Source organism: Macaca mulatta, chromosome 9, assembly GCF_049350105.2.
Source record: "Macaca mulatta isolate MMU2019108-1 chromosome 9, T2T-MMU8v2.0, whole genome shotgun sequence".
NCBI classification, from domain to species: Eukaryota; Metazoa; Chordata; class Mammalia; order Primates; family Cercopithecidae; genus Macaca; species Macaca mulatta.
In genome coordinates, this window is record NC_133414.1 from 127,939,075 (window position 1) to 127,952,430 (window position 13,356).

The window sequence follows — 13,356 nt, forward strand, 5'->3', positions numbered from 1 at the left end:
TTCTGTTAAAGGTTGGTTTGTGACTAGGGAGACTGTATTAGCTCCTGAGGGCTAAATGGCCACAAAGTTGGTGGCTTAAAAAAACAGTCTGGGGGCCAGAAGTCTGGAATGAAGGTGTCGGCAGAGTTGATTCCTCTGAGACCCTGAAGGAGAGTGTTTTTCTGTGCCCCTCCCCTCGCTTCTGGCATTGCCTGCAAACCTTGGTGCTCCTTGGCTTGTAGATGCATCACTGCAGTCTCTGCCTCTGTCTTCATATGGTGAACTCTTCAGTGACTCTCCCGTGTGGCATCTCCTTGTATCAAAAGTAGGCCGGGCCTACCCTAATGGAGTACGACCTCTCACCTAATCTTAACTAATTACATTGGCAAAGGACCTATTTCCACAAGAGGTCACATTCTGAGGTTCTGGATGAACATGAACTTTTAGGAGATGCTATTCAACCCTCTGCAGAGAACAACTGAGGAAACAACCAAGATCTGCTTCCCAGTTGATACCTGCATTTGTGCTGTGGCTCTTTTAATTAACTGTTGTCCTTTTAAAAGAAAATACAGTGAGCCAGATGTGTGCAGTGGGCGCCACCCAATGATAGAAGGCTCCTTGAAGGCTTAATCAATTAGATAATTAGTAGGACCAACAGGGAGTTGGTAAAGCAGCATAAGTAAAACCAGGGAAAGGATCATTACACAGACTCTGACCATTAATTTTTAGTCATACTGAAAAAGGAGCTTTGGGGAAAAGACAGATTTGAAGAGATATTATTCACTCTCATATACTTCATTTTCTAAAGCAACCTCTCATGTGGTAGATGAGTTCACACAATCACATATTAGATAATTTGAGGAAAAGACCTAAAGGAATGCTACACAAGTGTATTTAGTTTGGCCACACAAGGACTCTACATAGGTCATACGCAAGGGTAGCAAGTCCTGTATTGTGAGTTCCAGAGAACCTAGAAATAACTTTGATCCCTGCAGGAAGACCCCAGAAACCTGCAAAAAGCATCCTCTGTCTACTACCATCCTTTCTCTCATTTTTCCCTCTGACCTGACTTGATTATAAAATTAGGGATATTTAAATTTAGGAAATAATGAGGAGACAGCCGGTGAGCAAAGAGGCTTCCCAAGCCACACACAGATACACCAGAACACCCTTAGGGGGCGTTTCTATGCCTATCCATCCATAAAATATTCTTCTGTTTGCTGTGTGAGCTGAAAGGTTTGCGGAGAATATGTCCTTTTTAATGGCTTTGGCCTCTGAGCTTTCTAACACTAGCATTGATCAAATATCATCTTCTGCACAATAGACTAATGTTTGAACTTGGAACTCAGTTCTAGACCAGACACTAGAATACTGGAGCCATACTTTCGGACCAATCCTGAGAGAATGACATCACCCAGGAGAGAAAGATAAGAAAAGATCTTGATGTGTAAGCCTCCTTTATTTACCTGCCATCAATCACCAAAGCAAAGTGGAAGGAAGGGAAAGGGAACTATTAACATTGATCCATATAAAATTGCTGATATTCAATTGGTTTTGACTTTTAAAAATTGCATTTGCAAGTGATTTGACCTAATATAAAATTGTATTTAAACAACTACTTTTTGCCAGGCTCTATACTAAGTGCCTTAATCGTATATTATTCTTTATAATCCTCAATGTAAACTTGCAAGATTGGCGTTATAATCTCTATTTTCTATATAGAAAAGCTGTGGCACAGAAAAGTTCAGTAATTTATTCAAAATCCCATAATATTTGAACCCCCACCCACTTCATGTCAAATAAAGTCATTTGGGTCTGTTGAAGTATTTCTAGACTTTGTAGTAAGATTATTTCCAAACTCTATTGTCAAAATTCTTGAAATTGCAAAGGCTACTCTGTCTACGAACTTCAAGGGACATAGGAGGATGGTTACAGACTGTCAAGAGGATGTCTGTGGTACATGGGATTGGTAATGTAGAAATTAGGCAGTACTTTGAATGTTACTGACAGGTCACAGCACACTGACAGCAACAGGGAAGAAGATATTGTGGAAAATAAGACAACCTCTTGAGAAGGTCATTTCAGTATTTGTATCACTGATGGGGTTTACAGAAAAGCAGTCACTTTATCCAGTGGCAGCTGCAAAGGTTGCATTTATGTAAAGAAACAAATATGTAACAAGCAAGCTGGCATTGGTGGTTTCTGGGACTGGGGAAGAGGAGGGAAAAGAAACCCCTAGGGCTATAGCTGTACATTCATTCACACATTTGCAACTCTATGTGTCTTTAGCATTCTGTGAAAACTGATGTTCACAATGTTGATCATGGAACATCAAGACAATATTAAATTATGTTTAATATATTACAGACTTGTTGAGAAGCAGAGAAAATGCTATTTATTTCAAGCAACTTTGCAGTATTTTTTAACACCCTAAAACGGCAAAGCTTTAGCTCTTGTAGAGTTAATGTTCAGCTTTCTGGGAAAACTCTGCAATCCAAAATGACTTATTCTCTGAGAAATCCAGGTAATTACACACATGCTTTTGTACCAAGTCATATTAAACTCTTTCATTCAAAGTTTCGTCCATGCTTTTGTACTTATAATAGGTTGCGACTGGTATGATAATTACAGTAGAAAGTCATTTATTATGTGAATCTATGAACATCTGATTCTTCATTAAGAATATTGCCAAATCTGCACTTTTATTCTTTCTGCTGACAGTTTTCACAGTGCTTCTTGATTTACTTTTATGATTGAAGTTTCAGGAATAAATGTTTTAATTTAATGTTCCCTCAGTATAACAGATTTGACTAATAGTTTAATAAAGGGACACCGCAAGTTCCTAATAGGGAGAGGTTTGCTCGTGTTCATGAGGGATGATGCACACCACGTCTTGATGAAGGCTGCCCATGACCCACCGTGTGCTGCACACGTCAGGTTCTGTCTTAGCATCTCAGCACATTTTAAGCAGGTAGTGAGAATTCCAGCCATGGTCAGGAAGGATGAGAAGGGCTAATGGGAGACCTGGATATTTTGAAGGGCCTCAGTCTTCCTCTGTTGCCTCTCCTCATCCCTCTTTACAGAATATTTCCTAACACTTAACCTCCCCAATGAACTTCTATCAGTTTCCAATACAACCCATATGTCTTTGCACCTCTGTGTGCATGCCTTTACTTCTGCCAGAAATCCTCCTTCATCATTCTCCTGGTGAACTCCTAGTCATCTTCTGCAAGGTAAAGTCCTTCTCCAGAACTTCACATACCCTCTCCTGCCTGCCTCCCTCCGCTATTACCCCCAGGACTCTGTGCATAACTCTTCCAGTGCATTTGGCTCTAAATTAGTCAGACTTGCATTTAGCTTAAAATGATGCTTCACCAGAGTGGGTACTGTGCCTATGTAGCACTCGACCACCAGTAATGAGCACATTTACATTTTAAAAAGAATTTATCTATCAGCTGTATTCTTATGGTGGCATTTGACATTAATGAATGGCATAATGTGTGTTAGAATGGACTAGCCTGGGAAATAATACCAAGATCTTGATTTTTCTAACTTTCCTGCTGGTTTACATCTATCTATTCTAGATTGAGATTTTGTTTATATCTTTGAGAGTTACCTTGTGCACAATTTGGAAAAGGGAAAACAAATATCCATTTATTCATAAAATATTTCTTAAATGCCTCAGTCTTAGGTGCCAGGGAAAGTCTATTCTCTGCAACATATAATGCTTGCAGTCAGGTCAGATTCCTTGATAAAAGCAGGGAACAAAAATGGGAAGAACAGGCAGGCATTCAGGGGCAGTGTTGATGTGGAAGTGTGGGAAGTTTGGCATTGGGATTAGATTTTTCCTACCCTGAAAACCATCAATAAAAAATCTCTCCTCAAGGCTGAATTTCTTAATTAATTCATATCAAGCCATTAACAGAGACTTTAAAAAATATGGTCTGTGTCCTCAGATATCTATCTTTTGAGTTGAGCATATTCTTCATACGGAACAAAGAACAACTCTAAAGCAAAGTGAAAACTGGACAGAATGGTGTAATAATAATCAATGACTTAGTACTTACTGTGTGCTATACTTCATGTATATATATATTACTCGTTTAATCATTATGATAACAATATGAGTAAGGTATTTTTAGCTCTATTTTACAGATGAAGAACTTGAGGCACAGGAAGGTTAAGTGCTTTAACCAAACTCATGCTTGGATGAGAGCATGGCCTTGAACCCAGGAAGTTGGGTGCTAAAGGTTGTTCTCATAACCACCACGTTGCACTTCTTCTCAATGGTTAGAAAGGAAAAGTTATTTACTCAGAAGTATTGAGAGAGAGTAGAGCAAAGAGGTCCTGGAGTGGCCTAGCATAACCTGGCATAGCTTCTTGCAGGTAGAGAGGTTTAAGCCAATATGGCAGGAATGGTAGATGTTGGCAAGAAGTCTATGTGAATGGAGGGGCCTGAAAAAAAGCCTAAGTCTGGGCATGAGCAAGATGAGAAGTGACTGATTTGGCAGGCACAGTTGTCTCTCACACTTAACAGTACTTTTCAAGGCCAGAAAGGATGTTCTCAATTTTGAAATTCATACGTAAAGTATAGTGGTTAGGTTGCTTTTTGCAATGAGTTGTGGAGAAAAGTACAGGTTGTTACAAATCTAATTAAGATAATGATTTAATAGAAAATCTATTTTAAAGTTTTGAAAAATGCTAACAGGAATCAACTTTTAAGGATAATCTATTCAAAGTCACCTCCTATTAACATTCATATTATTAACCAACTCAGGGCAAAGCATGATTGTATAATAGCTCAAGAAGAGGTAGTGTTGTCTCATTTTACTTTCTGGTACCTAAACACCTAGGGAAAAATAGGTGATAAAACTGAAGCTGTCACAATCCAACCATTTTATTCCCAAAGTCAGTGCCACACAATTAAAATAACTACAAAACTCAGTTTATCTAGATAGTATACTATAAAGATAATCCTTAAATATGGGTATATATGAGTGTCTGTGTTTGTGTGCATGCGTGTGTTTAGTTAGAAATTTTGAACACAGATTGAACGTGGAGGCATTTTAGCAAGGAGAGATATTTAGTAGGATATGAAAATGAAGTTTATGGTTGGAATACCTTCAGAACCTCAAGTGCAGCATCCTGATTCCGTGAAGATTATGTTTTATTCCTTTACCTATTCCCACATGTAATACTTTATTCTCTTTGAATTGGCTTCTAATGCAATTTAACCCTGTTTTTGAGAGTGTCCATCAGCTTAATTTCTTTTATTAATATGAATTCTTCTCCTTCCTACTGAGTAAACCCAGCTAATGTGTTTTTTCTCCTTCATCATTTCATGCAAAACAAAAAGTAAATAAGGAAAGATGTGATTTTTGCTTTCATTTTTTTCCCCAAGCCTAAACAATGGAATCAGAGAATCCGTTTTTGAAATCTGGAATCTTAGTATTTGCTGATCCTATGGAATCAGCACGCTTGATTAGCTGCGAGCCAAAAGCCATCGGGCTCACTTAATACAATACTCAGTAAATTCATTCAGTTTTACTAATGTGACTAAAAACTAAATTTCGTATCCACACTCATTAAACAGCAAATACCAAGTCATGCAAGCTGTTGAAAAAGACTCATTTTTGTTTATAGATGAATTCTGATAAGAATAACATTAAAAGTATTTTAGTAGGGAAATGTTAGAGTGATTAATGTGTAGTTGTTTGCATTTTTAATATTTCACTCATCTATCAGATTAGTATTTGTGCATACTGTCAGAATTTATTCTGTTCTTGTCAAAATACTTATTACTGCTGACAGGTATAACATACCCACATTAATCCTTAATTCCTTGATTCAATTTTCTAATTGCTTTTTTGGCATGCGATGGTGGCCATTTAGTCTTATGTGATGTATTCATCATATGGTATAAAACTGTTCTTTAAAAATTAGATGTGCCATTTAAAGTAACTGAGCAGGAAGAAAAAAATACTAAGGATTGGAAATTTTAAATTTCACCACACTTACACAAACTGTTAGATATTGGTATGTCACAGATTCTGGAGGTTGTCCATAAACCATAGTCACAGAATGTTAAAGAGGAAAGGGACCTTAAAAATCATCCAACCTACCTGTTGGGGAAAACTGACTTAGTTTTCCAACTGGGCAAACTGACTTAGTAACAAGCCCAGGATCACACAGCTAGATAGTGGGAGAGCTGGTCTGAGGACTCATATGTTCTGATCACTAGTCAGAAATGGGGTAAGTATCTGCATATAATTGTTATAACTGGTATTCTAAATTGATTTTTACTATTAATAGTCAGGCCGAGAGAATGAGAGACTCCTTAGCTTCTTAAGCTATATTTTTTAGTAATATTGTACAGTGGCTGAAAGCCTAGATTGTAGAATCAGAGTTTCAATCCTGGATCTGCCCCTCACTAGCTGTCTTACCCTGAGAATACCATCTGACCTGTCTGAATTTCAATTACTTCATCTGTAGGAAATGGAAAATAACAGTATCCTGCTAATAGGGTTGCTATTTAGATTACATACAATAATCCATGTAAAAACTTAGCATAGCACTAGGCATCTAGTAAGCACTCAGAAAATGTTACATATTATTATTTTTAGTGTTTTATTATCCCTTTAATATCCAAATTTGGAGAGAAACTTGGTCATGCCTTATCGCTTATTTCACCATGTGACCTCTGTGACAACTTGATTTACTCATTCATTGACTCTTTCACTTACCATGTGCAATGCACTCTAGTAGATGCTATAGGTAAGACAAACAAAAATCTAACATAATATATGCCTTGCAGAAGCAGAGCTATACAACATGTATATCAATAAGTACAATAAAACATTGGTAGACATAGGTCCCAAAAAGGCGGCACAAGCACCATGCTTGGACATTTCAAAGAGAGGAAGTGAGCACAGGGGATATAGGGATGAATAAGGAACAAGACCTGTTTTCAAGGAGCTTGATGCAATGGGAAATAGACATTTACCCAGCTGTTATTCAAAGTAGAAAATAAAGAGGGCCACAAAAAGTAAAGTTAAAGAACTAAAGAGGGAGAAACTAAATATTTCAGATCAGAGAAGGCTTTATAGATGAAGTGACACGAGTTGGCTTTGAGGGATGCATAAGATCAGGAACATTGGAGACCTGTGGGAAAGATGCCTTAGACAGTAGGAAGACTAAGAGTGAAGAAGGCACAGATGACTCTGAAAATCCTGGGAACAGTTGAACAGTTACTAATAGCACTTAATTTGACTAAAACATAGAGCTTGTGCAGAATAAAGGATGTGATTAGATGAGTATGTAGGGAATGTCATTTTGGACTCAAGCCTCTTTTGACCCACAGACATGTTCTGTTGGTCAGCACACATTTTAAGAGTTAATGTCTTTTAAAAAGTTATACTTTCTAGTTAGTACCCGCTACATTTTATTGTCTTACTCTAGAGGATAAGTCAGTCTTCCTACCTATTGCAGGTAATATAGCATAAAGTTAAGCATACAAGCTCAGAAGATAGACTGCATTGGTCCAAATCCTGGTTATACCACCTATTAGGTCTACAACTTTATTTATGTCACTTGAACTCTTAGACCTTCAGTTTCATCATCTGTAAAATGGAAATAGTCAATGCCTCATTGGGTAGGTATTGATACCAGGCATATAGTAAGTGCTTAATAAATGTTAACTATTATTACTCTGTTACCCGCCTGTGCCTTGAAGTGAGTTAGTTTACAAGTTCTACTTTGGAACTACTGAAAACGTTTTTGAGAAAGGATGTGACATCTTTTTAATCTTGAGTCCTTGAATGTTCTACTAAACCCCACTTAAATTATAATGACTGGTCCAAGGACATCAGATAATTCTGTTAAGCCCTCAGCTGCTGGAATACGGTTTCTAGTGATGGGTCTCAGTGTGATTTACAGAAGTGAATCCCTCACTCACCATTGGAGAGGGCCAGTGGAAGAAGAAACAAGTAACCAGCTTTACCCATTGATGTTTTCCAAACGTGCAGTGATTCACGTAGCAGCAGTTTCCCAGGATTGATCCTGAGCTCAAATGAAGGCCTCATTTTCAGAACAAATTATTATGAGTTTTAAGAACTATAATCTTGAAAATCTCCATGATTCTAGAAGCTTCTCTGGTAATTTTTTTTCTGTTTGTAAGAGCTGAAAAATGGAAAGCATTTAATATAGAATTTTTGCCCCTAAAACAGCAACTTGAAAATAAGAGTACAATAGCTTTAAAAACACTACAGTGAACAAAACAAGTCTTTTTAAAAGTGCTGTGGGCTTAATACACAAGGACTGCTAATTACATAACTGTCAGTGATGTTTTCTAGTAGAGCCTAATACCAACTTCTTGCAGTACAACAAATATGAAAATGCCTTGAAGTAAATCACAGTTGCTGAGTGCTGTGGGCAAACAAACCCAGGCTTTATCTCTTTGAAAGGCAGCAATGGAAAGTACATGATAAATTGCACAGCTCAGTGAACATGTTATGTCATTGTGAAATGATTTTGATTCATGGTTATGTAGTTATCACGAAACAACTGACAAACCTCAGGGTATCAGAAACATTATCATTCGTGGGGTTTTGCTATTTTCTGTTGTAAAATTCAAGTGCTATAAAGTGATTTGTTTGGTTTTTTTGTATATAAAATTCTGTATTGAAAGTGATATTTGCCACACACTCTCTGGAAATAATTTTTAAATTATGTGAATTTCTTCCAGAAGTTATCAAAGAGCTGAGCTAGTAACTAATATTTTAAAAAGGATGAATAATTCATATTTTTGTTAATATCCTTTTATTAAAATTCTTTTACCTAAAAATAGACCAAGTTGTAAGTCAATTTGATTTTTTTAAATAGAAGTATAATCTCCTTTTATATAGTTTATCAATATACAGAAATTTCTGAATGTTTTCTTTACAATAGCAGTAGAACTAAGAATGAGAGAGTAATTTTTTAAAGGAAGATTTTGTAGAAGTAGCTTTTATGCAGGCATAATTTCCTTTCCACTTTTGAGATATTCTACTACACTGTCCTTATTTGTTGCTAAGTCTCTGAAGTTTAAAGTGTTAATTAGGCCATATTCCACCTGAAGATTACTTATTTTTTATTAATTTTTTTCTCCATTGATGCTGTTGATGTTTAAACACCAGTAGTTGATGTTTTAAAATGTTTTCTGCTTGTGTTAAAAGCAGCAGAAAGATAGCCGGGCAAAAAGATCAAAGTGATGTACTACTGAACCATTTGTTGTTTTGCTCAGTCTCCTAAAGCAAGACCCACTGTTTCTCAACTTTTTAATATAAATATATAATTCTACTGTTCTAATTTTTGCAGTCAAGTTTTTTTTTTTTTAACATGCCTTTGGATATGCTGAAGAGTATCAGTTAATATGTTGAGAGTTTAAAAAGAAAAACAAAGAAAAGCTTGCCCGTTGGTAGAAATGATTGATTGTTTCTTAGGTATGGTTTTTCCAATATATCACTCTCATTTAAACCCTGAGTTTATTTTATGTTCTGTTAGTATGTTTTAATCAATTGACCTTTATATATTGTTTGCATTTATTAAATTAAAATAACTTTTGGTAGCCTGTAAATATGATTTGAAACATTTCATAGTATTTTTCTTTTAGCCTTGGAATATGACAAACCTATTCTCTAAATATTTACCTCATTGGAGAATATCTATGTACTTATGCTAATTTTGACTTAACATTTTCAAAAATAAGTCTGTTAAATTAAATGTAAGCTTTAAAGTGTAAAACCATAGATCATGTAACTTGATACAAGTATTGCAACATGGCTTACAGCATTTTCTTGGAACATTTTTATGCCCTTTACTTCCACCACCATGTCCACTTTCACCTTTATATTGAATACTCCCAAAATGTTATCTATATGAGGATAATTTTAAAACATGAGATTTATGTTGCTATAAAGGAGAAATCCTTTATAACCACATAAAACCGTTGTCACCAGAAATTTCAGTCTAAGTTTTACATGAAAGCAGACATATTTTATCTTTAATGCCTCATTAAACTTTCTAGAAACGGCAGTATTCTAGAATATTCTAGGTGAATGACTGCATATGTCTGTATTTCTTCTGAAAAGTTTAAATATCATCAATGAAAAAAACCTGAACAAATCATTTGTTCTAATAATTAAAGCCATGGTACTTATTCTTCCATTTAATTTTGCCTTTACTAGGAAATGTTGCTTTGATATATCAACCATGTCTCTTCTACAGCTCTTTAAATAATGGCCAAAACTAACATTCCTAGGCTAAATTGATAGCCTCACTATTCCAAAGATCACATTGTGTTTCATTCCAAATTTCATATGTGGATTTGTATACACATGTGTGTACTTGTGCATACGTTTATGTATACTTGTGTGGAGGTGCATGTTTGCATATGCACACATGTCATGGGCATGCATTGTGTGATTAAGAATGTGAACTCAGGAGGCAGCCTGCCTGAGCTTAAATGCTAGCCCAACTACTTCTTCCTAGCTATACAAGTCCTAGCAAGCTTTTTTAACCTCTTGCTTCAGTGTTCTCATGTTACAGAGTTGTTGTGAGTTTAAATAAGTCAATATATGTAATGCACTTTGAACACCTAATCCATAGTAACAACTTAGTAAAATACTAGCTATTGCTATTATTATTATTATTATATATTTACTCTATGTTATTTCTAAAGTTATTTATACAAGTGCATTGGTGGGTGATTAGTAAGTAGGTATTTCAATAAAACAGTATTAAAGATATGCCAGCCTGATCTCACTTTTACATGTGGATTCTTAAAAAAAGTCAAAGACATAGAAACAGAGAATAGAACAATAGTCACCAGGGACAGGGAGCGGGAGGATATGAGGAGATGTAGGTCAAAGGGTACAAACTTGCACTTATGTGGGATTAATAAGTCTATAGATCTAATGTAAGCAGGAGGACTATAGTTAATACTGTTGTATTGTATACTGAAAATTTGCTAAGAGAGTGTATTTTAGGTGCTCTTCCCACCAAAAAATAGGTAACTGTATCAGGTGATGAATATGTTACTTAGATTGACTGTAGTAATAATTTCACTATGTATACATATATCAAAACATCATGTTGTACACTCTGTAGACAGTAAAAATAAGAAAATTAAGATAAGCCAACAGAATATTTTGAATTGTGATCACTTAATTGGATAAACTACACTGTGTTGTACATCATTGGTGAGAGGAAAAAATTGGGAAAAAGGAACAAAAGTTGCATAACTTTGTGGCTCACAAGCTGTTCGTCAAATATAGTGAAATTTGTTGATTTATTCAAATGTAGGCCACGTGCACATCTATAGTGTGCAAGGAGCTAGTGTTAAAATAACACATGGTGTGTCCTGAACAAGTAGGAATGTACAGCACAGCTACCTAAAGGATAGATAAGATGAAAATTAAAATAGCAATGCTATGTCAATTGTGCAAACTTAAAGTGGGTTTTCTTTTTCAGGGGGCACCCAAGCCAATCGCCATTGAACCTTGTGCTGGGAACAGAGCTGCTGTTCTGACTGTGTTTCTTTGTCTACCACGAGGATCATCAGGTGCCCCTCCCCCTGGGCAGTCAGGTATGATAAATGAGGAGCCTTCAGCAGTTAAGCAGAACTTGTAGACTGAACAGAAGAAATAAACAATGCTACTAAGTAGCACAGTAAGGATCTTTGCAAGGTTCTAATTTAGAGCATGGTAAAATTTTATGAGAATACAAACTTTTACCCAACTATCTAGATAGCTGCATTGTTATAAATGGAGATTTCCCAGTGTTTCTCTGAAAAACACATGTTGAATATGTGTGTATTTCTGTATAATACACACATGTATGAATGTTTACACATACACCTGCATTAATTGCTGGTATTACAATGAGAAATCTCATTAGCAGGGCCACCGTGTTCTAGACCCTTCCAGCCAGCTTCCTTTCTTCCGGTATGTGTGGCATGTTGGAAACCAAATTATAAATATGATTAGAAATTTGCTTTGTGAATATGGAACCAAACTGGGGAACATGTATGTTTGGAATGTTGAGTGGCATCAGAGGATGACAGCTTCATGCAATCATCTCAGTAGGTTTAAGATATGCCCTTGCTTTCAGCACCAACTGGAGTTCATGGGCCAGGGGAACCCTCTGTCTTAGGTGGGCACAGCCAGCCTTTGTTCTGAGCCTTTTCCTGTAGGAAAAGCATGTTTTTGATTTGAGGATAATTATACCTGTCCTCTTAGACGTCTGCTCATTGCAGTGGTGTTGTCCACATTCTAAGCATGCTCAATGTGGGATATAAATCATACTTAAATTGCAGACCACACTTATTTCTTCTCTCTTTTTGCATATACTATTCCATCTTTATAATTTTGAATTTTTCTGTCTCCTGATTATTTTCTCTCTCCAACCACTCTGGAATGAATGCTTTTTGAGGGCAAGGGTGATTTCAAATCTGTTTTTCTCTTCAATTCCCCTTAAGCATAAAATAAAATGCCAGCAATCTGGCAAGTTCTCAATAACAGTAACTGATGATGAACTGGCCTCCTTGCTTATTTTATCTTTTCTTACTTCCCTACTTGGCTTTGAATTTGTTCCTCGCTTTCTTGACTTGTGTCCAACCAGACACAAAAAATGGAAAATGTACTACTTTATGCCTTGTAAACGTTAGGTTTACAGAATTTTTCCCATATATGGGAGCAAAGAGTTTCCAACACCTTCAGATTCATCATTCATGGTACCTGATGATATCTTATTGCAGGAATTTCTATACAAAGTTCATTTATGGATGTTTATTCAAAGAAATAAACATTTTCTGCACCTTTTCATACATTGAATGAATGTCTTGTTCTTTTCCTTTCAGCACCTCTGAGGTAAATGGGATGCAATAAGTAAAATAGTTTGGCACTGGTCAGATAAGATGGATAATTATAGGTACTTGCACAGCTAATGGAAGTATTGTTTTAAAACTGGGATGATTTCCAAAACAAACACTTCACTAATGAAAACAAGTCTGTGTGATATACATCAAGGTTTTTCTCGATCCTTCACGAGATGGGCAGACTGAAGGCAACTGCCAATTCTCTGTCCCTTTAACCTTTGAAGTCCTTTTTGACTTATATGAAAGAGACAAGTAGCAGTGTGAACCATGACCTCAGCTGTGTTTTCTAACAACTGGATTATGATTACTAATGGTAATGTTATCTTAGATATGCATAGTACTTTACTCTTTCTAAAATGTTCTTCTATTTTTCACATGTGATCCTCATGACAGGGCTGTGAGATAGATGTTATAAGAGGGGAGTGAGATGTAGAAAGCACTGTATATCTGCACTCAAGGAATAA

At 36.1% G+C, this 13,356-nt stretch overlaps 1 protein-coding gene across 4 annotated transcripts in view; it reads left to right on the forward strand.

Moving 5' to 3' along the window:
• Positions 1-13,356, forward strand: part of ATRNL1 (attractin like 1) — an 831,070-nt gene that overhangs the window by 717,443 nt on the left and 100,271 nt on the right. For all 4 annotated transcript variants that reach the window (XM_002808513.4, XM_015148255.3, XM_015148256.3 and 1 more), the window contains one exon: positions 11,488-11,602. In XM_002808513.4, the coding sequence (XP_002808559.3) occupies positions 11,488-11,602 (115 nt within the window). The remainder of the gene's footprint in view (positions 1-11,487; positions 11,603-13,356) is intronic.